The 22600-nt window shown below is 44.3% G+C and overlaps 1 protein-coding gene and 1 long non-coding RNA gene across 11 annotated transcripts in view; one reads left to right on the top strand and one right to left on the bottom strand.

Moving 5' to 3' along the window:
* On the bottom strand, window positions 296-3026 carry CBLN1 (cerebellin 1 precursor). The gene is made up of 3 exons (XM_021408945.1): window positions 2488-3026; window positions 2235-2354; window positions 296-1254 (listed from the first exon to the last, which is right to left on the bottom strand). Exons 1-3 carry the CDS (start codon window positions 2752-2754, stop codon window positions 1057-1059), a joined length of 585 nt encoding a protein of 194 aa, XP_021264620.1. The 5' UTR covers window positions 2755-3026; the 3' UTR covers window positions 296-1056.
* Window positions 3141-22600, top strand: part of LOC110404369 — a 41484-nt gene continuing 22024 nt past the window's right edge. For 8 of the 10 annotated variants that reach the window (XR_002442197.1, XR_002442194.1, XR_002442195.1 and 5 more), the window contains exons 1-4: window positions 3141-3281; window positions 3476-4279; window positions 13093-13210; window positions 20703-20775. This is a non-coding gene — a long non-coding RNA (uncharacterized LOC110404369). The remainder of the gene's footprint in view (window positions 3282-3475; window positions 4280-13092; window positions 13211-20702; window positions 20776-22600) is intronic. The other 2 variants (XR_002442189.1, XR_002442196.1) reach the window with 2 other exon arrangements.

The following is a 22600-nucleotide window of genomic DNA, read 5'->3' as shown; positions in this document are numbered from 1 at the left end:
TTTCGTTACGATCGAAATCCTCGTCCGCACCTTTTAATAAAAGCAGTTCTCTCTCCGAGCGCTGCGAAATTACAGCATTTCCGTCTTTAAAAGACAGTAAACAAAACAACACTGGCGACTAAATGCAGCTAGCGTCGAAGCACCCATCGTAACGCCGTTTCAGGCGGCCGTGTAAAATGCGCTGCGCTCTATGGGCTGGAGTACAGACAGACGCACCGACAGTGGGAGCCGGGAGCCCCTGCCCGGGGCCGCGCCGCCGCCTGCAGTGAGGAACCTCAGTGCGGGTTAAGAAAAATAAAAGTCCCATTTAAACTTTATTGAATTAAAGCAAAAATTAATTTTCAATATTCACACATATATTACAGAGTAATAGTAAAAGTTCAATATACTTCCTGGCGTTTAGTTGGGCCACATTTTACAAGAGCAAAACAAGCGTCAAAACATTTAGCAGCCTTAAATTTCACAATCACTCAGAATTACATAGAAATACTGAAATACTGCGGTCAGCCCTCGCTGCAAACAGTTCTTCACGTGGAAATATCTCCTTCCGCCCGCACGCAGCCGCAGGCGTCTTCTCTTCCACCATGGCATCCATGTATTCAAAAATACTTCGCGCTTTTGTTTTGTTGTTTGTTTTTTTTTAAAGTTAAAACTCAGAGAAAAGAGTCGAGATTAACATGTTTTAAAAACAAAACTACAAAATATGCTGTAAAGGACAATGGAAATACCTAAAGTCTACTCGTGTGAGGCAGAAACCATGGGGAACGATGGCCGATTACACAGTGACACAGAGATGGGAACTAATTCTGTGGGAGGAGAGAGGAATAGAAATGGGGCTGTGATCAATTATAGTGTCTCCCGCCTGTTGGCTGCAACACAACGGAAATAAGGAGTAATTCTTCAAAGCGATGTACACAACCTAAGCAGGATTTAGCTTCTTAAATATTTGCACGTAAAAAGTCTGCTGTCCACAGCTCCGGACACCCAGCTGGGGCTGGGGCACTTGCAGGAGATTCTCTGACTTGCAGCTCTCCCTTCTCTCGGATGAGATGTGGTTTAAAGCGGGAACACCAGAAATCCAGAGAATGTCGAGTACTTCCAGCCCCCCATCAGGTTCCCTCTCTCCAGTTTTAGATAAGCTCTGTCTCCTTTCTCCATCTGTATCAGCACTCCGTTGCTGGCAGCTTCTCGGGTCACATCCTGGTCTCCTGCAAAGGCAGAAATCACTGGCCACCCATTTAGCATCAAACTCACCTAAAGAGCAAGATAAAACAAAGCCCTCCGTCAGTGCAAGGCTCGCCTCGCAGGGGAAAGCGTCGTTAGGAAAGGGCCTCTTTTGGCAGCCGCAACTCCAGCCCATAAAAATGAAACAGCGATGTGAGCCCGGCTGAGGTGTGCGCTCCAAGGGAAGAGGGCTTTCACCGCTGTTTTAGAGCGGCAGCCACATCAAAACCTCTGGTGCATATAGAACGAGGCATTGATCCTATTCTGAAGGGTTTCAGTGGGGTGCCCGTATGTTTTCAGGCTATGAAAGAGCTCTGCTCGCACTTATTGAAAGGTGGCTCTGTGCGGAAGCTCAGAGCCGTGCGGAGCGCTGCCACCGCCGGCACTCAGCACGGCTCCGAGGTGTGTTCAGGGGTGTCTGCCTTTGTCAGGCAGCAAAGGCAGTGTGCCACAACAGTCGATAGGCATTCCTCAGCTCACGCTGCAGATCCCAGGACTGTGTACCCCGCATTAACAACGCGCTCCCTGCCCAACCTAACGTGGGAAGCACTACGGCGCTGCAGCTGTGCATTCACCTTTGCAATGCGCATCGCTGCACAGACATTTTCTGCCTGGGTTCTGCTACCTGGCTTCGGGCCGGTAGTTCCTTATCCCTACCCAGAGGTGCGTGCGCATCGAGCCGCACACCAAAGGCGTGAACGCGTACGGGGTGTCTGCATGCCCGCACGCAGCGCTGCGTTCATACATTCCGGATGGATCCGTGTCCCGGGCGCCCCCCAGCTACCCGGGCCCAGCCTCCGGCGGACGGGCAGTGCTGCCGGGCTCCGTGCGGGGCGCTCCCGGCTGTCGGGACGTCAGCTCCGGGCCCGGGGCTGCTGTGGCTGCCAGTGGAGGCCTCGGGGCTGCGCGGCCCTCGGGCGGGGCAGCAGGGGACGCCCCGGGGCACGGTACGGTCCCGCCGCGTCCCGCTCCGCTCCGTTCCCCCCGCGCCGCTGCTCCCGCGGGCTGACCTGGATGGTTTGCCTGTTGTAGACTTTCACCACGTGAAAATTAAAACTGTAAATTCCTTTCCTGGGCGCTATAAACGTGCTCCTTTCCGAGTCGAAGTTGCTGCCGATGTTCACTAGTACCTGCAAGGGAAGGGCACCGTCAGCGCTCCGCCGAGCCCCGGCCCCAGGCTCCCCCCTGGGGCGGGCAGAGCCCCGCGGGGCGGTGCGTCCCCTCTAGCCCCGACAACTTCCCGCCCGCAGCCCCGCATCGCACCTGGTCGAAGTAGATGATCATGGTGCGGTTGCTCATCTCGGAGGGCTCGTGGTTGGTGCTGCGGATGGCGGAGAAGGCGACCTTGGCGCTGCCGGAGCGCACGGAGATGCCGAGCGCGGTGCCGGTAGGGTCGGACGTGGGGTTGGAGTCGCACACCACGAGGCACTTCCCCTCCAGCACGATGGGCTCCGTCTCGTTCTGCCCGCACGCCAGCCACGCCGCGCCCAGCAGCAGCCCCAGCGCCAGCGCCGGCCCCGGGCCCCGCATGGCGCCGCGCTTCCTTCGCTCCGCGGCACGGCACGGCACGGCACGTCCGGGCACGGCACGTCCAGGCACGGCACCGCTCCGCTCGCCCTGCCCCGCCGCGCTCAGAGCGGGGCCGGGAGCGCCCCGCCGGGAAGGAAGCGGCCGCGAGGAGGCACGGCAGCGCCGGCGCACATAGCGCGGAAAGGAGCGGGGCCGCGCGGTGCGGGGAGGTGCGGGGCCGAGCGAAGCCGCCCGCAGCCGCGCGGGGCTGAGGGAGGCGGCGGGAGGCGGCGGCGCTGCCGGGGCTGCCGGCGAGCACAAAGACGGCGCGGGGCGCGGCCCCGCCTCCCCACCGGCCCCGCGCTGGCGTCAGCGCCCCGCGCCCGCCCCCGCCGCGCCCGACCCAACCGGCGCCGGCCCCGCACGGCCGCCGCCAATGGCCGCGCAGTCCGCCTGCCGCCGCCGCGCTTGTTAGGCGGCGCGGGCGCGGGAGCAGGTGCCCAGCAGCAGGTGCCCGGCAGCCGCCCGCACCGCACCGCATCGCGCAGGTAGGAGCGAAGCGGCGCCGCGTGGGGCTGGGGCGGCGCGGAGCGGGGCGGGGATGCGGGAAGCGAGCGGCTGCGGGCGGGGTAGAGGCCTCCCGCCGCTTCTGAGCGGCACCGTCGGGACGCACGGCGATCTCCGCGGCCAGCCCCTCCCGCGTTACGGGACGATGCCCTGACCGCGCCGTCCCCTTCCGCAGGAGCGGAAGGGCTCGAGCGAGAGGCGCGGTCCCGGCTGTAACCAAGAAACTTTCCTCGCTCGCCGAGCCCTCTTCGAGCAGCACGGCGCTCCGCTGCCAGGGAGCTCCTGGCTCCGGTCCGGCCCCGCGCGGCGCGCCCCGGCGCCGTTCTGGTTGCGGAGAGGCGCTCCCGGGCCCACGGACCCCGCGCCGCGTCCGTGCCGGAGGTGCCGCCGCCAAAACCGGACTGGAGCAAAAGGGATTCACTGTGAACTATGAGAAATGAAGCGCTGCAACAAAAGTTTTCTAAGTGGCAGATGGCGTGCAAAAGTAAACTTGTATGCAGAGATTAAAATCAACTGGAGTTGGTAGCATCCTCTCTGGAAGTTAAGTATCATTCAAAGCCGGTCTCCAAGTGTGCAAACCGGTACAAATTTTGGGAAAGGCTTTCACTTATTTGGGCTGTTCTCACTGTGTTAACCTGGCAAATCGCTCACTCTGCAAACGGGTGCCAATAAAACCTTGCTCCTACTGGCGCGCCGGGGCGGTGCGGGGGTCGGGGTGCGCGTAGCCCATGGCCTCGGGCCGTGCGGGAGCCGGTACCGCTGCGGGACGGGAAGCAGCAGCGCGGAGGCGGCTGGGGGCAGCGCAACCGCAACAAGGAGACGGGGGAAGGAAGACGGTCAGAGCGGCGTCGGAGATAGCAGAAACAATAACTCCTGCGAAGCCTGAAATGGAGAGGGAGGAGCCACGCACAGGCTGCCAGGAGCTGTCCCGCTGGCAGCTTCTGGTCTCTGCTGTATCGCGGCTGAACTGGGCACCAAGGTCAGAATCAGAAACTTTCTTTAAATAAAATCGTTATTTCTAAATATGTCTAAGAGGCTAAAGCAAATCAGAATCAGCCACAATAAGGATTTTGCTTCCTTGTCAGTACTGGTGAAATGGCAGAGGGAAATGCAAACTGAAGGAGCACAACTTTGTTAGAAGTTCTGAGTGCTTGGCTGTGTTCTGCCATACCTGTGTCTGCTTGGCTTTTGTGTGTGTGTGTGAAAAAAGGTCTATATATTCCTTTTAAGGCACTTCCTCTGCACAACAGATAGATCTCTTGTGCTACAGCACTGCTTTCTGTAGTGCTGTTTTGATGGGTTCCCTCCTCAGCTGGAGTTCACCCATGGTGATTCCAGGGGACTCCTCTGGGAGAAGCAAGGGGGGCTCTGGTTCCCAGCTCCCTGGGCTCTGAGGGATGGAGGTAACAGGGAGAACAAGAACTGGGGGGGCTGGGAAAAGGAACAGATCTGTCGATTTCCCAGAAGCCCTACCCTGCAAACAGGGGGTGGGCAGACAGGCAGGAGGAAGTGCAAAGCTTCCAGTGCTGGACACCATCGTTCCCATGGACTGTCAGCCTTGCACACTTGACTGGTGCTGTAGCACCCAGCTTCTGCAGCTCTGGCTTTAATACAGTAATGCCAGCCACGTAAATGAGATATTACTTCATTAAATGCCACACACTGCGCTTAGGCAGTTACGTTGGTTTTCTCTGTATTGACAACAGGCTCTTATTTGTACTGGGAACAAAGAAAGGATGCTCAGCAGGAGTATGTACTGATATATAAGAACATGGCTTAATTAGTGATGTGTGGCAGAGAGCTCCCAAGCTAGGAGTGCAGATTTGCAAATCCAGATGTTTATAGAGGGCCATGAATTACACGACTCCATCTAATTACAAACTGCTTTGTAATCAATGTCACTGAGATACAATAGGGCAATTGTTGTTCAGATACAATGGCAATTATGTCAATGTATTAACAAATGATAGTATTTGTTATTGGCATTAGACTGAAATGAAGGTATTTCTCAAGTAGGGCTCTTTTTTTGGGTTTGTCTTCCAAAATATTTCTACAGCTATGCAGAAAATGGGTGAACCTCATGGTAGCTAGCCCTGAGCTGGTTATGTGGCTGGTTGGCTGGTCTGGTTTACAGATTCAGAATGGACTGTCAGTCTGTAAAACTCCTCTAATGCTTCAGCCGTGCTTAAAGAAAAACATCAACTTGGAAATAATCTGGAGGAAAAAAAAATAATTGAATGATCCTCATAAATTTCTGGTGCTCCATTTCAGGACTGGTTACTGTCCTGCTCAGACAATGAAAGAATTGCTTGTTTTAGTCCAGAAAGAAAATATGGGAAGACCAAAAAAACCAGTTTGTTTGGTTTTTTTTCACCATAACAGAAGCAAGTTGAAAGCTCAGAGGTACTGAACTGATACCTCTAGAAACTGAAATATAATTTAGCCATAAAGCAGTTCAAACCATGAGCAACAGCAGCATTACCTGCCCTGCATTACATTGTCAGTGAACCCTAATCCTGTTTTAGGGAAATCACCCTTGGAAACTCAGTCTCACTATGCATTTAACTTTAGCTTCCCTTATAAAGAAAGCCTCTAAAGGGAGAAACCATAAGCTTCTCTGAAAACAAGTACAGAAAAATCTATTAGAAGCCTTTATTTTTTTCCTTCAAGAGAACAATTTATCAAGAGTTTAGCTGGCTGTGTATAAAACCACCCTTTCACGGACTACATGCCTTTTGATTTAATCCTTCTTGAGTTATAAATACAAGGTCTGGCCTGTAACCAGGTAACTTATATGAAGTGTGGTTTGTTCACAGTTCTGAAAATGCAGTTTGTTCTCTGCTATATTAGTTGAACAGCAAAAAGCCAATTCAGGGATCCATCTTTGCCCTTATAAACTTCAGATACCCCTCTTCCCTAGCATCTGCTGGCATTTTGTACAAAGTCTGAAAATGTGTGAAAATGAGATTTAGAGCAAAAGAGCTCTTCCTGATCTGTACTGTGCACTACTACAACTGTTTGATTTGCAGTTGTAAGAGAGATTTGCATGTATTTATGGTGATTTGCTTACAGTGTCACCTTCAGCTTCCACAGCAAGCAATTAAGGTATGTCAAAGAGCAGGTCAAGTCCAGAGAGAGCGCACAGCAGGAGCAGATAAGCTGTTGGGGTCCCACCCAGCAGCAGCGATCTGTCAGCCCGCTCCCTGTGGAATAAGAATGGCTGCAGACTTGCTGCACTCCGTGCCTGCCAGCACAGGTTTTGCACAGCAGAGGAAGGACAGAATGGCACAGGCAGGCTGCTTCAGGTGCCAGCGGGGAACAGCACTGGGCCAAGGGAATTCTCTCATGACTACTTCTGGTTGTAGGAGAAAGCAAGCACAGAGGCTAAAACCCAGGCAGTAACATGAACAGCTAAAGAATGCATAAGCTTTCTGAGGTGTGTACCCAAGAACAACTGCCAGGTAGACAGTTGCATATATTCATATCCAAACATTTTGTGATTTTATTTGATCCAATTAAACCAGACTGGTTCCCAAGCTTAATCATGCCCTATTTCCTATAGAGAAATAGTTCTGATTTTCTATTTTCAGATCTTACTTCTGCCCAGAGACTATCAAAATAACCTTAGTGTTTTCCCAGTATTTTGAAGTATTTTAAAATGTTCACAAAGATTATGATAAAATGTTGAAATAAAAATTCACATTTTCCAGTTGCAATTTTGGCAAATGTCAGTCTCAGAAATGAGAATTTTTGATCTTTACAAGTAGCTGTAAACAGGAGGTTAACAGGGAAGCTGTTAGATGATCTTAAACAAAGTGGGGACTGCAGCAGTAAAAATATAAAACCACTGACCTCGAAGGATCACTGGGCTGCGTGGATATTGGGTTCTGTGCCTTCTGAAGAACAAATTTATTAAGACAATTCGGGTAATGTCATCTGCTGCTTTTCACTGGGTGCCTGCAATACAGTCTTTGACTTCTAATCTCCCATTTATACATTACATTGGATAATGTTAAAAGTGAGAAAAATATTAGCTCAATGTAAAAGATACTTGAAAAAACTATCCTTGAAACAACCATTAAACATGCCGGTTTACACAGCTGTAATTGTCCATATATCCATTGTGCTGCCAAGCTTTTCTCTCTTTCTTATTTTAAAGTAACACTGGGTTTCAGTCTTACCTTGAGGGAGCGTCTTCCTTCGAGGCAGATCTCTTTTGTATTTACCGATGCCATGAATGTTGCTTGGATAGGGTATCAGCAGGTTTTCTTCCAGGTACAAAAAATTCCTAAGCAAGCAAAGATGCCAATGTCAGGAGCTTGACCTGTTTTTCTTGTCAGACACTTCTGTCAAAACAAGTGCATCATTACAAAGAAATAGCTCAAATTGAAAGTTATTTGCTATTCAAATAGGTAATTGTATTTTATCGGGGCAAAATCCCAAGCCAACTTGCCAGAGAACACTCAGCTAAAGCCAGCATGTGTTGGAACAGCGTGTGTGCTCACTGTAATTGTAAATGGGGATACCACGGTCATGCTGCCTCTTCTGATTTAAAAGAATTAAAACCAACACTGTCCAAATTTTAACTGAAGCTTCTAATAATTAGGGGTTATTAGGGGCTGTTGGTTAGCTTTATTTTCTGCAACAGTTCTGTTGTATTTGGGGATTCTATTTAAATGCAGAATTAAGAGCTGTGTTTGAACAGGTAATCCAATCTTCTCTGTGTAATTTAGCCAATGATTTTTTTTCCTGGCCCTTAGTTTTGGCTGTGTTTCAAGATAAGCGTTGAAACTGCAACACTAAAAATAACCTCATTCGATATCTTTTATCTGAAAGGATCCACCAGGACAGCCTACAAATGATTGGTAAAATTCTGATTTTTAAAATTTATTTATTTTTTACTTACTGAGGAAGCCTCAGTAACAGGGTACTGATGGGGACTTCACAGAGTACATCCTCCCCTCTAGCGGCTGCTCCTCTCACAGAAAAGTTGCAACACTTCAGCATTTCATCTGTACTAGGTACAAAGTGATGGGCACAGCATGGAGGGAAGCTAGACAGGAAGGAGACATTAGATACAATCTTTTGTGCACTAGCAAATTCAAATCTTGGAGTGATAAAAGCCGTATGAAGACAGAGATGCACAACAAGAGCTGCAGATCTGACTATATTTTTGTGAAAAACACATTTTCCTTGAAAGATGATAGTAGTTGTGATCACCTGCGTGCAAAACCAGCTTCACAGCCATTTCTCAGTCTCTCAGACCAATCTTTTTGTCATCTTATCTTGCTTTCCTATATTGCCAGCACCTTACAGGAGTAAAAAAACATGTCAGTAAGCCTATAGAACATCTATCCCTCTTGTTTCCTTCAAACCTTTTTGCTATCCACTACATGCTCCAATTCATCTGTCCTTCTGTTCTCAACAGTAGCAAACCCATATCCCAGTCTGCATGTTCATTGCTTACTTTTCTGCTACTTCGACTATGAGATTAGTGCCTGTAATACAACCGAACACCCATTCCCAAAATGCTATCAAAGTGATGAGTCAAACCCATGACCCTTAGGAGAAGAGAGCTCTGCAAAGGCAGAGCTACCCATAAGCAAGGCTGCAGAGGCACAACCAGCATATGGAATATTTTGTAAGGACCTATTTCTTCCCTGCACATAGGGGCAAGTGGTCATGCAAGGAGGTCCCTGCACGGTACTGCAGCTCTGGCCAGCTTTTCCAAGCATCAAACCAGGGACACTATGAAGTCTAAACATCTCAGACTCAGTAGGTAGGCTGGAAAAAAATCAGAGGGGGAGAGAAAACTTGCTGGAATTTCATTCATGTCTCACAATGGGGGCCAAACTGTGAGAGTTTTCCAGCCCTTCAACTGAAGACATCTCTTTTCCTCTGCTTACTGTCACCCTATTGCTTGCGTTCACTTAAACCAGTTTCATAGCAGGGTTGCTCTCTCCAGCTGGATTTTTCCATTCTGGTTCTGAACAGAACAGTCTAGGTCTTTGTAACCTACAGTAACTAGAAGATTTCATCAGTGTTTGTCAGTGCTCTGGCAGAATATACCAGCAAAGGCTATTAGATACCTCCCCATTTTCGTAGCACTTACTGGACATACAATCTCAGAGTACATTTCCATCAAAAATAAAAATCTGACGTGATGTGACTATCAGATCTTGAGGCTCAACTTTTAACCACAAGTCATCAGCAATTAAAATCCTAATATTAATATTTCATTAAGGTCTCCTCCTTCTAAGTAAATAACTCATTATTTAACCAGTCAAATGTGTTTACAGCCTTCCCAACAGAATTTAGATCAACCTGTGGTTAGAGAATAACCCCCTAAAATAATGGGTTACTTTGAACTTCAGCTGGGACAATTCTCACTGCATTTATTCCTCTCTGGATTTGGATGGGAAAATTAGTAGTAGTTATGTGTATTTTCAGCAAAAAAAAAAAAAAAAGAAATAGAAAATTCCATCAAATACTGACTACAGCTACTTCTTATCATAAAATTTTACAAATTTCCCACCAGTGAGCTCATTAGTGTAAATGATAGAACCTTATCTCTGGTTTAAAGTCAGCATTTTTCCTTAGCTACCAAACAGCCTGTTTCCTTTCATGGCATGATAATGGAGGACTTTACTCCTGAGAACAAGGAAAATATTCCTCTGTTTTTGCAGGGCAATTGAGTAGGGCTGGTAAAAAAACAAGTGGACCAAGTGGGATTTTAATGCTGCTGGTATCCTTGTGGAAGCCTTTTCCAAAAGAAGCAGAGCCTCTGCAGGAGAAAGAAGTGCACACTGTGACAGAGGCAAGTTGTGTGGGGCAAATGTCAAGGGAAGGCAGAAGATGAAGTCTAAAGAAAATAATACTCTTCCCTTCTCCTCTATCCTGCCCTCCAAAATCTTTGTGACATCGACTAATCACATCTTCATACCCATCGGGAACCCAGTATAGCATCAGTACTGCTCAGTATACACTGGTTCTTCAGTGCTGGGAAACCACAGTGATGCTGGCAACAGGAGCAGGAGGTGGAAGTCTCCTCCTTGCTTTCCAGAAGCAAGAGGTGGCACTAAGAGGTATGGGGTTAAGCACTTAAAGACATTGGCAAGTAGAGATAAAGGTAACACGTAAAAAATTTCAGTTGAAAATGACTTCAGATTACTTCAGTGGCTGAGAGAGCAGAAAGGGAGGGCAAAACCCTGCATGCCAACCAAACTCATGACTTCAGGTTGGAAAGTACGAGTCTAACAAGGATAGGGTTAACCCATAAATGAGCATATGGATACTGTTCCATACTGCTCACAGTACATCAAAATACCTCTAATGAATAAGGCCAAAGGCTGCAGCTGCAGTGGTCAGAGGGCTTGCTGTGTTTGGAGCAGCTGGTCAAAAAGAGGAGTGAGCTCATATTCAGTATGTTACGTGTTCATCTGCTGCTTTCTGCATTTGTAATATTGCTAATTTCCATCTTCTGAACACATCAGTGCTGAAGGAGTTTGTGCCTTTGAATGAGTGCCCCATCCCCCAGAACTCACTCAGGCAAAAGCCCGTTTGGCTCCCAGCAGTGCTAGGAAGCTCTGCTGGCATCTGCACCAACAGGTCCCAGGGGCTGAGCGGGTGCCTGGCACGTCAGCCCCCAGCAGGATCCGCGAGCTCCTGCGGCTCTGCTCCGACCTCGGCGCAGGCAAGCTGCAAGGCAGTTCGCTTGAGTGACACGAAAGAAAATAGGATAGCTGCAGACACGAGAGGTTTTCTGGTGAAACACTATCAGTTTGCAGCAGTGCCACAAACAGAACAACCGCAACATGTAGATGCTTAGGTTTTGTATGTCTGAATTAATAAAGGCTGGAGAGACATAGCTACTTGTGCCATAAACTCACTGATGGCTTTTCAAGGAAACCTATTACTAGAGTCAAGTGTTACTTAGAAAAAAAATGCTGAATGGAAATACGATGTTTTACTTTGAGGGAGAGGGATGTATCTCAGAAAACAAAATGTCTTCAATTCAGTAATTAGAATATAGTTTAAATACTATGAAGCTATGAAACAGAGTGCCATTAATAATGCTTCGGCCACGCAGAGCATTCCCACCTCTAAATACTGCGTTTTCAGCTGTGCAGCAAATCAAGCCTGTGCTTTGCATGTCCAGATGGGTCCCCATTGCAACAGCATCCTTTGCAACTCTTGTAAAGCTTCATCCAAAGCCTATCAGGCTCCAGGTCCATTTTCTTTTTCTTTCATCCTCTCTCAGTCTTGAATTTACTTAACAATCTGTGGATTTTGATGTTTTTGTTCATTTCTGAAGCTGCATTTGCACTACAAGATAAGAGGAGAAAAAGAATAAAAAGCAGAACTGCTTTACACAAAGAGTGAAGTTTTAGATTTCTGTGGTTTTTTTTCATGTTCACAGAGCACAGGGAAGTGCCTGTACGCTGCAGTAAGCTCTGGATCTGCTACAAAGCTCAGGGCTGTGGAGCAGGGATTTTTTATTTATTCAGCATCATAAGGACCCCCTAGTGGCACTGGTGTGGAGGGTGGCTGGGATATACAGGCTGTTCTGTTCTTTCCCAAGAGCCAAATCTACTTGTTTAGGAAACTGCTGATGTATGTGAACTTCACAGGAGATACAAATTGTGCTTAGGGTAGATGTGGCTACTGCCTGGCCCAGATTCTCATCTACACTGGAATAATTTTTGCATGTATATTAAATATCGGAGAGGTGGAAAGAACGATAGATAAAAATAGGTACCTAGCTCTCTAAATGCATGGCTTCCACATGTACATTTTATCCCTGAAAAGAAAACACAAACAATTCCAAGCTGAGCCTGTCACAATTACCATATTTTCTCACATATTCCTTCCCGTAACTATACCCACAAAGCACTAGTCCATCAGTGCCCCCAGCAGCTTGTGACAAACTGCTGTTTCAGTAATTACCGAGCATCCGTATTATATCTGTGATACTACTCACTGGAGGGGCTCAAATCTAGAAAGACAGGCATCATGATTTTTCTTTTGAAGCTGAGACCAAGTCTGAGTCACTGAGCTGGACACTGACTGGCTCAGCAGATCAGCAGTGGCACCAAGCATATTCTGTTTATTGAACGTAACAGAGGGGAACAGTGAGACATGGGATGGAAACAGCAGTGATACAAAGGGAGCTAGACAGCACTGCATAAGGAATCCAGTCAGGTATTGGCCAGCCACCAGGATGAGCATATTCATAACAAAGATCATTTGATGGTCAGAATAAAGAAATAATGGGAGTTTTGCTTTGTTTGCAGTCCCGTGTCTGGAATGATTCACAGTTTACCAACATCATTCATTGTTATGTATTTGCCAAGATTTAAATCTAAAAGGACTTTTTGCACTTGATGACTTTTAATTATTCTTTCAGCTTTTCATGTAAGCATGGATTTCTTCATCTAGATTATGTAAAATATTTACCAATGAAGAAGCCTAGCTGCATTCAATGACTCTGCATTACTACATTTTCTTAAAGGGTCAGCACAATTCTTAAAGGCTGAAGTGTAAGAATTGTGTTGCATTGCATTTGCACGCTGCCTGTCCTTTATCGATGGAAGCTCACCCCACTGGCCTAAGCGCTTTTGCATACTGGGTTTTACTTACAAATGGGCAGTAAAGTGCTGCAGTCTCTTGGATTGTGTGCAGTTAATTGCATGCAATCTCTTCAGGCTACTAGATTTCATAAATGATGATATACTCTAAAATGCAGTCCCATCGGCTGCTTTGCATATTGCATATATTTTTCATATTTCCAAGACAGGACATATGCAAAATCATTTTACTGTGGCACAAACACAAGAAAGATGATCTGGAAGAAAGGACAGGGGCCAGAGTTTCTGTCTCTTATTCTCCTGCTCACCATGCTGCAAACTGGGTAAGTCATCTAATATCTCTCTGCCTTTTTTTCTGCTTCTGCACAAGGTTATTTTTTCTTAAGAGCTTGAATTCAGTGAATGAAATTCTAATTTATTATTATTAATACATTCCAATAAGTGGTTGCAGTGCTTTAGCATTGCTTTGAAGTCAGTCAAATAAGTATTAAAGAAATTGTGAATTGTAAGAAACCTGAGTTCAGTCCATCTGATATGCCTCTGTTGAAATGTTACTTGTGGGATGACCTTCTCAAAACAAGAAACTGATAAAGCTACATGTGCTAAATGGATCCTGGAGGCTTGAGAAGCTTTTTCTCTCGTCACTCATCCATTATGAATACACTGACATGAGTTGTGACCCCAAATCACTGAAAGTAACTTTTACTACATAAAGCATTTAAATGTGCCAGTAAATACATTAGAACAATATCATAGCTATCACTATTCATACAACTTTCTTCTATCTACTTTCATTATTCTCTCCTTCCTCCTACCCTGCTTTACTGTTGTGAATTATGGGCAACTGTTGGAAAAGTGACACACACTAAAATTATGCACATAATACCATAATTGAATCAAACTACTTTGTTTCCCAAAAATGCTATTCTTTATTAGCTGGCAGGCCACTTGTTTGTGATCCTAGCATTGTCGGTCACATCAGGAAAGCCATCTCAGTAATAAAACAGCTATTGTAGGGGAAGTAGTATTGGTTCTGTATAGAGCTCTTTAGCAGTAATTATGTTCAGCTTTTAGTAATGTTGAGGCTTACCCAAGCACTGTTGAAACAAACTATTCGCAGTGACGTGCAACGATGCCTGTACAGTCTTTTTACAAGCAAACTGAAATAAGACATTTTGGTGGTAACATGTAAATTAGCCTTGAGGCTTGCAATGCAATGCTCATCAAGTGTGTAACATTTAATTACAAGACCACTGAGCATAAGTCCTCCGAGATTTTTCATCCCTACAACAGAAAGACTATCCCACTGAACAGACAATTTGATTCCTCTTATCAGATGCGGAATGAATCCTCCAGTCCCCCAGCAGGCTAAACAGTCGTTTAAGGAATGATGTGTTTCAGAACCCTACCTGGTAAAGTACCTTGTGGAGGTACCAGCACTTAAGATACCTTGCTGAATTCCATCTGCAAGGAACTGAGACTTGTAGTCTCCAGGTACAGAGTACCATAGTCACAGGGAGTCTAGTCTAAGAAAGAAGAGCTCAGTCTGGGCCATCTTGATTTCTACCTTAATAAACAAAGCCATATTGCACTTGAAGAGCTACATCATGGGCACTGCACTGTCTCCATATATTCATTCAGAACTAGTTGTTTCCAACATGCCTCAGAGCATAGCAGCACAGGAAGCTCCAGCAATACTGGACCAGTGCAGTTTGCATCCACATGTGTGTGGAAATACAGACTAGATTTTTTTGGCTCCAGCCCCTAGCACAAACAATATTAAATTATTATTTGTCTCAGCCTCTACTTCTAGATGCTTCTAGAAAAGGTAGTGAATGTTTTACTGCAGGGTTTAGGTTGCAAGGCGGATACACAAGGGCATGTGTGTAGGTTTCTCTGAAAGTAATGTCTCCCATTTATTTCCAGGGAAGCTACAACAGATACAAAGAGCACAATAACCCTGTTTGCTGGGGTTCAGCTACAGAACAATTTTTTAACATACTCACCACCATTAGCTATGCATTTTCACCAGCGGTGCTTAAAAAATTGCACACGAAGGTTGCACCTCTCTCAAAGGCTGACCACATGATATGAAATACACAACCTTCCTCCACTGGTTTCTCTGACTGACTTTCCCCTGTCTCTGACAAACACCTGCACACTCTTCAGAGCCCAGCTCAGTGCCTGGTTAGGGTCCCCTGATGACCTACACCCTCTCTGTTAGCAAGTTTTATTTTCTGGTTATCTACATTATTCTTCAAGTGAAGTCCTCAGTGAATACACTTGTGGGTGCTTTTCATGACTAACCCTACCAGCTGACATTGACAAAAGAGAAATTACCCATGTGGAAACTTCAAAGTATCTCATACAGGTAAGTTTTGTGGCAAACACAGCTTAGTAAGTGTTGCCTAGTTTGAGGATGAGTGTTACAATTTAACTTTTTTTTTTTAATTCATAAAGCTAGGAGTTATAAATGCATGTATAAATGTGTGTAAAATTTGGCATTTGTCTAAAAACAGTGTAGAAAGATGCCATCCTCATTTTTAGTCTGTATCTTTGATGAACTGCATTAAAAAAAATCAGAAAGTTGAAGTGGGAAAGAATAAACTATACAAAAGTTTTGCTCATCATTCTAAGGGCCTCCTCATTTTTGAATACTTGAAGATGACATTAGCATTTTCTCAGGAGGAAGGAAAGTTTAGAAGATTATGATTACAAGAACTGATTGAAATTAATTAAACTGAGTTCTGGATTATAAGAATCATACAAAATCATTAGCCATTTCAAAAATCCCAAATTGATGCCATTTTTGAGTATACTTGAGAGGCAAAACAATATCCTGTAGGTTTGCTGGAGATAGGATTTTCATTTTCAATATCTACCTAGCACAGCAAATATATTTGCTAATTTATTGTTTGTTTAGATGCTGGAAAATGAGAAGCCTGAGGAACTGGCTGCCTTGCTGGATGTGGCAAAGGGATACGACCAGATCTGGGACAGCTACTGTTAATGTTCTGACAGAATCTAGCTTCCCAACACTCAAATGTTAGCTGTTTATGCAAATAGTCATCACAACAGCATGCTCAGTCTTTGCTATTGCATGATTAGTGTTCTCATGTCTAATCAATAAATCCCCAGAGCCTCTTCCTCTAATGGCCATTTTGCTCAGGGTCCCCAGTAGGGAGGTCTGTTTAGCAGCAGGTTTTCAGCAGAACAAAATGTGGAATCAATAGCCTGAGAATAATCTGCCAGGTTGTCCTTATGAAATATTTGTATTTTTCAATGCAAGTTCTAACAGACCAAATGACTTTTCCAATACGGAAGGGTTTAGTGCCTCATATGGAAATACATCAAGTACACGATCGCCAGCACACACGATAGGATCTCTCAAGGTCACTGGTGAATTGACTGAAGAGTTTCAATAAAGCTTTAAAGTCACATCATGCAGATACTGAACACCCACCTAAATGCTTACAAATTGCCTCTTAGTGACTACAGCACGTAGGTGAGCGTGGCCCTGGAAGGATGCGTGGCTTTCGTCTTCTGAGCTTGCACCACACCTGAACCTCCCTGCTGCTGCACATAACAAAAATCGAAATCTTCTCTGATCTCTGTTCTAGGCCTGATCTGGGGAAGAGTTCCTGATGCAGCCTCTTCTCCTGGTTGGTTTGACCATCACAGTATATGACAGCAGCCCACTCCCCAGAGCCCCCTGAGTGGGGTCAGAGCCAGGGACACCTCTGCATGCACAGCTACACTATGCCCCCCAGGCAGCCCACTCCAGCTTCTGTTGTACCAAGTGACCATTTTTAAAATTTGAAAAGTTAAACACACTAATGATCTTACTAATAATTATAATAATAGTGTTCATTTAAAAGGAATTAAGAGCTATTCACAATGGTTTCTTTTCTTGACTCCTTTAATGTAGCAACAAGAACAAAGTAATCTCCACAGATGTCTTTTCTAATCTGGGATACATACGTTCTTATCCTGGCTTTCAAAGCCCTCAGCAAAGGGTCTGAGGTTATATTTTCTTTTTTAGCTTGGTTTCCTAAGGAAATGAGGGTCATGACACCGCTGTCTGTCTGTCTGTCCTTATTTTTCTCTCATACTGCCTCAAAGAAACTTCTTAGCTTGTGAGAAAATTTCAGCCAAAATACAAAAGCATTGCATGTCTCAAAAAATAAATGCATACCTGCAAGAATTCATGGACATTTTTGATTGGGTTGAGCGTGGTGGAGCAGCTCTCACACATCATCATTACTTTTTTATCCGTATGGCAGGTTTATGAGCTATCACAGCATCATTCCTGTTACCTACAGAGCATGTTGGAGCCTGACCCTGCATCATCCCCCTGTTACGTTTAGGCTACAGGCACAGGATGATCAGGCCTCCCCCAACCATATCCAGAGCTCTGGTGACGTGGCTAACTGATGAAGGCACAATTATGTGCTAAGCCATTTGGCTATGTGATAGCCAAAAATTGAAAAAGACCCAAATAATGAAAAATTACAGACTAAAAGTCAATGATCTCGTGATCCTATAAATAGTGTCCCTAAGCAAGACCTCTTAGAGCTCTCTGGGACCACAGCAGGCTGTAGCTTGGGAGTTCCCCGTGAGTGTTCTCAGGGAAGACTCCTTGAGGTTTCACAATCATCTGCTGACAGCCAACACATAACTGCAATGAGTATTGCACTCCAATAGGGTGAAATCCTTAGGTGCGCAACTAATTTGAGACCCCCCCCAGATACACTGCAGTTGGTCTCGTGTGAACCCTGCCATCTTAAATCCTGTAAGTGTCATATTTATGATGATTATTCTGTTAAATTGCTATCTTGCAACAATAAACTTAATATTGCTTCTCTCTTACAAGTTACTTGCATTGCTCCCTTCAGTGACAGAGAGGAAGGAGACACAAATCCACACTGTTACTGAGCAGTCAGCAGCAGCCAAAGGACAAACCAACGCTCATCACTATTGCTACTCATCAGCACAACGCTAAGTTTGGACAAGCCAGTGCAGCAATTGCATCTTAGCTGGTGAGGGTGCATTAGGGATACCCGATGGCATACATCAGCGAGAGGCTCCAAGGAGCACAGGGCACAGCTCTTGCAGGCAAGCCTCTGGTTCTGCACTTTGCAGCTGTAGTTACAATTATGTCATCTTCAGGACATTCTGTGGATGACACATGGCAACACAATTCCTGTTTTTGAGATTTTACAACTGAGCGGTACAAACCATATTAATTCTTAAAACCTACAGTTTGCCTAAATCAATCTTGAGTTACAGACTGTAATACAGTCTCACCAATCAAAAACACTCCAGCTGCTCTCAGATAGGGTCTGATCTTTGTTTTTTTTGTTTGTTTGTTTTTTTAAAGTAAAGCTCCCACTGAATGTGATGATGTACGAAACTTGGGCTGTGCTGCTCTGCATTTGTTTAGTAGCTCTTGATAGGGTAATGTAAACATACTTATTTGTATATACTTTGTAAGTAGCAGCACTTGCTGGTAGACAAAAACACAGAGAGAAATATCCACAAAAATAATTAAAGAAACCAAACAACTGATGGCGACAAAGAAAAAAAACCACCACTATGAAACACAAAATCAATACATTATGAAAGCTACTCTGAGGCTTCCACTACTATAATCTCAAGGTTTTATTATCAAATATCAAAAAAATCATTACTTCAATATCAAAACATTCATAGTAACAAAATAAAAACTCCACTCATTCTGTTCCTGCAGGGATCTGATCTAAAAATCCACAAGAAAAAAACCACATAATTGCTGTGAAAATGGCAGTTGGTCAGTTCTATCACTCAGCCAGTCTGGGTCTGTAACTGTACACTAGTCACTGCATTTCAGTGCCACCACTGTAGAGAACTTCAAAAGAATTGCTCAAGCAAAGGAACTATAAACCAAATTAGACAAAAGATGAAGCATTCTAGAGAAGCTCATAAATGCTGCTATCAGATGCTCTATTTGAAGCTTAATGCCTTTTTAAATCTAGTGTAACTTATTCTCTATCATTTTGAAATAACTTATTCAAAATAAATCCTACCTTGCTTCCTTCTGCACTTCTTACCAACTTTAACTTTCACTACATCTCCTTTCCTCAAAAGCAAGAGGCATTCATTATTGCCACATGGAAGGAAGCTTTAATGAAATCAGCTTTCTGGAACATCACTTCTGCTCATTTGACACTAATTCAGCACCTTTCATATATACTTATACATAGCACTTTCAAAGCTAAGAATTCCTTTTTGAGCCTACAGATAAACATAGCTTGTAGTTCATAATGGCAGTATTTTAGGCGATCATTTTCCATTTGCTTGCATAACAAGAAAAGGAAAGAAAAAACTTTCTGGACCAGTTCACCCAGGGTGATCTGTTTTATTCCTGTTTGACATCTGAAACCCCGAGTCTGACCTGAGATTCGTAACCCCAATCAGCTCTTTGTAGTGCACTGATGTATTTAACAAATATTTATAAGCTCCTCCTGTACTTGGGAGAAAATCATAAATATACACCAGTAATGAATAAAATGATTAAAGCTCATTGCATTTACATGAAAACTTGTAAAAACTATACCTTGTTTGGCTGGCTTTCCTCCTGTGGGTGCTGGTAGCAGATGGCCCTTCTGAATCCCCAGAAGATGCACCAAGTTAGCTGACTAGATGAAAATAAGAACGTTTAAAAATTGAAAGGAATACACAGGAACAACAGAGTTAAAACATGCTGCTTAAAGTTGGACAAGCTCACGTGGCCTTACATTGTGATGTTACATATGGGAAAGACCTGTGAGAAAAGTACCCCAGCCCCCCCAGAATGAGATCTTTGTAGGTGAGGAACATTAAACCAAAATAGCATGTGAACAGGGTGCAGACCTGGCTTACACATTCTGCCTACACATCCTTGGCTTTTCTTCTACAGGAAGAGTGTCTGAAGCCTCCCTCCAGCCTTTCAGCCGATAACTTACTTCCTGACAGTAACTAGTGAAAGACTAACACTGCACTTGGCTCTGCAGTAGACTCAAAACAGCCCACAGGCGTGGTGCAGGGTCAGCCTGCTGATAGGCTGTTTGTTTATTTTGGTTGACATTTTCCTTTGTTGAGAATCTGTTCCTTGTTATTCTTATGTACAGCTCTGCACATATCCTATCTGTTTAACTGTCTTTGGATAAAAGTGGGTATTTTCCCATGTCAATAAATGTTCTGGTGTGAAGCTGTGAGCTGGCCTTCGAGAGAACCACCCCCTGCTGCGTATCTCGCTTCTGCATTGAGTTTTCTTTGTTAATCATGTGCAAAATAAGAAGGCTTTCTGTCTACCAAAAACCCATCATTAATTTTTCATATGAGCACTAAAGTCTTGAGCAGAATCCTTAAGTGGCTTCAAAGAAAAAGGAGTAATAAAACCGAAGGGCTTCATTTTCCTTTTCCCTTTCTTCATTATTTGATATTTTAAGAAAACTTCTTAACACAGTTCTCTCAGTTTCATGGTGACACATTCATTTTGAAGACTACATTTGACCTTCAACTTTGTCCTTCATTAGCAGGACTACACCTAAACACGCCTTCATTTTACTGCAAATGAGACAGATGCAATGTGTATTCTGTTCAGCCCCAGCATTAGGATTATCCCAAGAGTGGCATTTATGTTCTTGTAGTTCTTTGGTATAAATAAATATCAAAGTAGGAAGACCAATCTGTACTCCACTAGGAATAATAAACTAAAATAATATGGCACTGATTCTGTTTGGGTTGTCTAAATGTGTTTTTATGATTGTATATGTTTATGGCTTTCTCACACAGCCGCCATGAATTCCAGGCAATTAAAAAGGACATGAGTTCCGAAGCATTTTAAAAGGAGCTTTGCTTCCAAATGGTATGTATTAAAAGTAGAATACATTTTTTTGACAGGGCTACTGCAAAGTCAACAGTCACACATTTCCCTTGCTCCAAATTTCTTCCCCTTCTTCTCCTGCCTGCAATAACTAATTAGAATATTCCTCTAAGTTGAGAAGAAAGGGAAGGAAAGACTACTTTTATGTGTGCACATATATTAGATGCATTGCTAGCATAAGCCTGTGGGCCTCAGATTTCAAAGCAGCTCAGAGGCAGTATATAGCACATTTTGTATCAAGTGTACCAACCAACGTATATGCTAAACCGCCGGCTTTTCCACACTGAACAAGTTCCATGTCTCTGTGCACAACTGAGAACAAGCCTGTCCTTGCTGTACAATGCCCAAAGTTTACCTCCACTTGACTGAGCAGCATAGATTTTTGAGGCACGGTTGTAGAAAAGTGCCCAATTTAATTGGATAAGTACTTCTGCTCCAATATACATAGAACTGGCATGAGTTTCTGAACAGAGCTCTGAACAGTAAAGTAAAGAAAATCAGCAGAGAAAAAGCAGTACTTTTGATCATAAAGTTACAAACTGTTGGCTTGTTTTGTCAGTTACATAAATTCAAACACAGAATTGAGAAAAAAAAAACTTCAAACAATTTTCCAATTATGACCTGAATTAAGTCCAGTTTCAAAAACTTATGTTCAATACCACTTAGGAAGACTGGAAAATAATGGATTTTACAGAAAAATCAAATAGATTTATTTTTAAAAGTAAAAATATGTTGTTCCCCTCACAGGTCAACTGCACAACTTTATACATAAGAAGATGCTAATAAATGGAAAAGAGAGAGAGAGAATGACAAAGTCTGTATTTTCTCTTCCTCCCAGAATTTTTTAGGCACTTAAGATTCCTTAATTTTAGCAATCTATACCGTGCTCCACAAACTCTCCCACAGCAGTCACTAGAACAACTCATACTCTTCCCCTCTTTTCTAATGTGGAATCAGGTTAATGGAGTTTCCCCAGGAGATATTTTAAGGACTCTGGAAGAGATGCTAGAGGGCAGGAACTGATAAACTGTGCTGGTGAGCCTTCCTCCTGTCACCTGCCACAAGTAAGAGTAGGAGGAAGACTGAGGTGCTGCCAGTCAGACTCCTCTTTCCTTTCCTCTATGCAGCCTAGGGAGAAGTTCACATTCCACAAAAAGAGTTAATTTAGGGGTTATGCTGGAGTGTTCCTATGTTTTCTGATTCTTTTTGTCCATCCTTAGCTTAAACTCTTGCATGACTCCTTTGCTCTTCCTTTGTTATGAAGCTATAAATTAACAGTTTAAAACTCAATAGAATTGCCGTTCAAATTTGGAATTGGATTAGATGACCTTTAAGGGTCCCTTCCAACTCAAAAGGTTCTATGATTCTATGATTTAAAAGAGATGTACTCACTGGAGAAATGAAATCCTGTACAGAGTAGAGACATGCCAGCCCATACTGGCACCCGAGTACTGGAAGACAGGTTTTCAATAGGAAAAAAGCAGCAACAATCAACGTTGATGCTATGGGGCAATGAGCAGGGTCAGACTAACCTCTTGGACAGAGTGCAGTTGAATTATTGAAGAGAATGCCCCAGCAGCTAATTAACTGCGTGGCAAAGAAAGAGCTTCTATTTAATTTCTCTTTAGCCTAGTAAAGTATGAATGAACAGTAGAAGAGGGTACACACAAAGGGCACAGGCAAACTTCTAACTCAGAGAAAACAGACCTTTCATAGTCCACAAATACCAGTACTCTATGGGAAAATCACTAGGGATTTCTACCACTTTGGTCCTAAGGCATTGCCTCTTCTGTACTGTTTACTGTAG

This window comes from Numida meleagris, chromosome 10 (genome assembly GCF_002078875.1).
Source record: "Numida meleagris isolate 19003 breed g44 Domestic line chromosome 10, NumMel1.0, whole genome shotgun sequence".
In the NCBI taxonomy this organism is placed as follows: Eukaryota; Metazoa; Chordata; class Aves; order Galliformes; family Numididae; genus Numida; species Numida meleagris.
The sequence above is the reverse complement of the archived record's forward strand: the minus strand, read 5'-3'. Positions and strand labels throughout refer to the sequence as shown.